At 35.7% G+C, this 4,866-nt stretch overlaps 1 protein-coding gene across 1 annotated transcript; it reads left to right on the top strand.

The window, feature by feature from the left end:
* The first annotated feature begins 391 nt into the window (after nucleotides 1-391).
* Nucleotides 392-2,759, top strand: LOC117632754. Its single transcript, XM_034366317.1, has 3 exons — nucleotides 392-1,049; nucleotides 2,024-2,487; nucleotides 2,621-2,759. Exons 1-3 carry the CDS (start codon nucleotides 995-997, stop codon nucleotides 2,711-2,713), a joined length of 612 nt encoding a protein of 203 aa, XP_034222208.1. The 5' UTR covers nucleotides 392-994; the 3' UTR covers nucleotides 2,714-2,759.
* The last annotated feature ends 2,107 nt before the right edge of the window (nucleotides 2,760-4,866 follow it).

Genomic DNA, 4,866 nt, shown 5'->3' with positions numbered 1-4,866 from the left:
ATTTTGAACGCATGTCGTTTTCTAAACAGTGGGGTTATTATATGTTGTTTTCAAAGATAACAAAACTTTATTTTTGTCCACTCACAATTTTCTATTTTGCTCCCCAAATAGTATTTGATTTGAGCCGAGTCTTGTACTTCCAAGCCCCGACTTCCAGTAGGATAATCTTTATCTATTTTTATTTATGTTGAACTTTGTTTAGTTTGTAAACTAAAATTCTTTAGATATGCTTCATTATCACCCATGCTATGGTTGTATGTAAGGCCGGAGGCCTATTATGTAAATTGCATGAATTTACATTGTGCATACTGCTGTTTAGATTATATCATTGTGTTTTAACAGGTTGAAAAATTTGCGAAATGTCCGTTTTTCAAGGGAGACTCTGCCGAAATTTCGGCAGAAAGTCTTGTCCCTCTTAGTAAGTGGGCCCAAAATCAAATTGATGTTGGAAATACCACAGGATCCATTGTGGATTCCGAGGAATTAGGGGCAGGTCCTGTCAAACATAGCACCATACACAAAGTGAAACCCTTTCTTTTCTTTTTTGCGCTAGGATCAAGCTAGAATCAACACCATCTTTATAAGTTACAAAAAAAACAAAAAAACAAAACACCCTACAACGGGAAAGATACAAAAAAAAATTAAAAAAAAATAAAAACGTTTCAAACACTAAGTGTAGCCTACTGGAGCTCAGCCAAAATTGACACATCATTACATGCAAAAAAAGGGTGGAGCCAAAAGTGGTAGGTAACGTCCAGACAGGTGTTGGTGGAGGAAACCTGCGCCAGAGAAGTTTTACCAAAACGCCTAATACCAGAGGGTGTGAAGCCCCTTGTTTTTCCAAATTGTCCTTCTAGAATTCTCGATTTCATGTATAAATTAACTTAAGCACACCTTGCTGGTATGTGTGCAAAGCTACCGCAAGCTGGTTACTATTGAGTATTCTAAGGTATTTCTAATTACCAAATAGACTTCGCTTCCATAGAAAGAGACGATGGCGAATTCATCAAACAGATCTGAAAGCCAAGAAATGAAGGCATCTTTGGGAGGTACAATTATCAATAACCCTACCTTTCGATAATTTTGTGATAATTTATTGCTTAATCGCGAGCTTTATATATTTAATCGAAAGATTTTTCTTTAATGTATTTTCCTATGTGAATCATGATGAATCATCTCGATCTTTGCGTTTCAAATTTTCTTAAATGTCCGAAAATTAATTCATGTGTTTGTTTATTATAAAGCAAAGTGAGTTTTTTTCAATTCTTAAGCCCATATAATCTTTTTATACCTGACTTCTTTGCTTGAGCATGATTTTCAAAAGCCCCCAAATTCATAGGATGGGTAACCATAAGTTTGAACTCAATCTCCGAATTAATTTGGAAAGGGTAGAGCCTTCTTGCACGCCCAATTATCTTATGAAACTCCAAATTGAGTACTATAATTTTTGTATACTCACAGTTGGAGTGGGGTGTGCCAAAAGATCAAATGGGAGTGCTAAAGCTATATCCTTCGAAAAATGACAACTAAGCATAAGATTTATTATTTCTAAAATTGAAAGGGGAAGAAAATGGAAAAAGAAGAAAATGTAGTTTTTTTTTTTCCCTTTTAATGAATATATAAAGAAGAATATAGATGATAGTACTTTTCTTTCTTTACGTTTTTCCTTTTTTTATTATTCCAATACTTTGTTTATAAAGAAATATATTATGTGAATGTTATACTCGATACATTGTATGTATAGCCTCAATGTACGTATATGGTAATATACATTACAACTTAGGCCAACGAATTTAACATTCTATACATAGACGGCACAAAGATAGCAATTTTGATTCATTAGCTAATTATTTATCACATAACGCTATATATTTGCATATCACCAACACACATGAGAAAATTTTCTATCCTTTTATATCACTTTTCTAAGTTTTCCTGAGCAAATTAAAGTTCATATAGCCCTCCTAAGAAAATGAAGCGTGATGTATTATTGACTATGATGTTTGTGATTGCTGAACACCAGGGTGCAGTGATGTATTATTGCCTAACCGAGCTCAATCAGCTCAACAAGTTATACCACCTCCCCAAGGAGCTCAAGCTGTAGATGGTCGCTTTGACCTAAATTTATTGCCTGAGGAGGAAGAAAAAGACCAACTAATGGTGGCGGCTGATGAACCACCATTGACCGATGATCAACATCAACCACCACCCGCAGCATATCAAGATCAACCACCACCAGCCACGACTGATCAAGATTCACCACCAGCTTGGGCTGATCAACAGCAGCCACCACCAAGTGTGGCTGATCAAGGTCAGCCACCAGTTGTGGAAAGTGGAGATCTACAAAGACCAAAACGCGGTCGAGAAAGATCTGGGCCTTCTGGTTCGATCACAATTGACATTGATAGGCCAGATTGGTTGCCTATTGGGTGGGGGGTCTCTGCCTCAATGCGCCTAAATGGTCGGACTACTGGTTTCGTTGACAAGGTAATAAAACAAGTACTAGTACTCTCTTCATATTATATAATTAATTCCCATATGTAACTCTTCAATATATATGTAATTGCTTCCATACGTGGGCCAAAACTAACGTTGTTCATGCCTTAACTTCGTTGTGCAGATTTATATAAGCCCGGAAGGAGAAAAGTTTCGGTCTAAGAAGCAAGCTCTCCTTTCGATTACAAGAAATAATGGTGAAAATAATAATTTGTAATGAAAGGTGCATTTCTTTAGAAACATATTATTTTGAGATTAATGGAGTGTCTATTAGAGGTTAATCTTGAAGTTTCCTAATTTGAGTTAAACTCCTTATCTGGTTTCTATGATCAACTCCTCATCTATGTATATACATACATAGAGAGAGAGAGAGAGAGAGAGAGAGAGAGAGAGAATTAAGATCCACAAAATATGAACAAAAGGAATAAATTTGAAGCCTTGAGACAGTGCATACTCAAATTTGTCCCCAGCGAATTGCATGGACAAGGAACCACATGAGACAGTGCATAACATCATCCAACCCCTTGATACAACAACCCTTGCTATGAATCTAGCCCAACGACATTACCACAATCCTTCCCTGCCTATCAAATTAAATCCTCTGCTGCCATTTAACCCAATCACACCATAATTACTACCCTTCGACAGGGATTTTCCATGGGTGTTACTTATTTTACATAGTCTCAATGCCATATATTTTTCATTTTATAAAGGACTTGTTTTGCATATAATTGGGTTTTGAATTTTGCAGAAAATGCTATGGGCCTTTTCACAGTTGGGCTATTGATCTTGTTTAAAGGCTTCGTATATATTATGAGGATTTTAGTTAAGAACTTACTTAACTTACGAACAGGTTCTGGTAATTAAATATCTATACAGATTCAATACAGTTGGTTATAGAAAAGACATTGAAATGATTTTTTTTTTTTTTAAGGACCTTCTTTATTGAGAGGGGCGATAATATATTAAACTCACACACTACACGGATGCTAGGACTCGAAACTAGAAACCTTTCCTAGGTGACATTGAAATGAATTAATAAATCCTGCTAAGATAAGCATCAATGCCTTTGGACACGTTAATTGCCTTATCTGCATAGTCCTTTGGATCAGGTGCATTTCCATTTGCCTTCTCAAATTCCAACGTCCATTTTACTATGCTGCCCCCATTGCCTGCTTTGACAGCTTCAATTTTAGCCTTGAAGCTCTTATAGAGTTTCAGAATATCTCCTTCAAGGAAAACAAAGGTGATCGATGTATTTTCATCACTGCAGCTTGGATTTTAATTTTTGCTGTAAGTGGACCTCCTCCTCTACGTACCAGGTAATTACGCAGTAAATTAGCATGACAGTCTTAGAATTTTACTTTGTTCAAAGTTAAATTATGAATGTTTTAATTGATTATGTTTTTGACTATAATTAACGGTGAATAAAAATAATGCTATAACAATTAACATTCTAAGTGTTCTTTACACCACAAATGAGGATCTGCTATAGAAGCATTAAGGTCTATTTGATTGAGATTATGAATGACATTTGATACTTGTTTGTGAAAAATGTTGGGGACTTAATGTGGCTCACATCTTTGAGTCTTCTTTAAAAAGATTAAATAGGTCCCAAGGGTTTTAACATACTATTTATTTTAATGAAAGATATTATCAAATAAGGGTGAGACTAGGAGATAGACTTAAGGCCCAAATCTCAGATTAAATTACCAACTAGTCTTTGTTCTAATGGTATTTGTCTCTAGCTAGTTGAAGGAGTCTTATGTTGGAATCACATGAATGACAAGGACGATATATTTTGTTTCTCATGATACTGGGGTTGACTAATCTCAGCTTGAGTGGATAAGTAGGTTTAAGTTTCTTCATTTGTTATAGAGGGAATTGATTAATGGTTTCAGTTGTTTGTTGGTGTTTATGCTGATAGTTGGCATCCTTATCATGTCTGAACAAAAAAATTATATATCACTCATGTAGCGATCTTCAGTAGATAGGAGCTGCTCCTATTTAAGAGTGATGTATGTGGCTTGTAATAGCTACCTCTCGATTCTGCCCGATAGGTATGGATTCCTCCATGAGTTTGAAATTTTTTGTTGAAATAGACATTTTTGAAATTTGAAGAAAAAAAAAAGCGGCATAAGATGCTCCCTTGAAACCACCCTTTAGATTTATACAAGTCTCAAGTTTTTTCAGACTATTACGGGCATTTGGGGTTTGACCAATTTGACGTGGCTTAGTTGGTAGATGAGTCAGTTTCCTTTCATTTTCTGGGCAGTCTCCAAGAGTCAGTTTTCGTTCTTGTGTGTGGGGGTGCCAGTAGTGAGAAAAGGGGTTTTTTTTTTTTTTACTTTAATGATATAAGGCCATTGA

This window comes from Prunus dulcis, chromosome 6 (assembly GCF_902201215.1).
Source record: "Prunus dulcis chromosome 6, ALMONDv2, whole genome shotgun sequence".
NCBI lineage: Eukaryota > Viridiplantae > Streptophyta > Magnoliopsida > Rosales > Rosaceae > Prunus > Prunus dulcis.
Note: the sequence above shows the minus strand (reverse complement) of the source record. Positions and strands in the feature narration are given on the sequence as shown.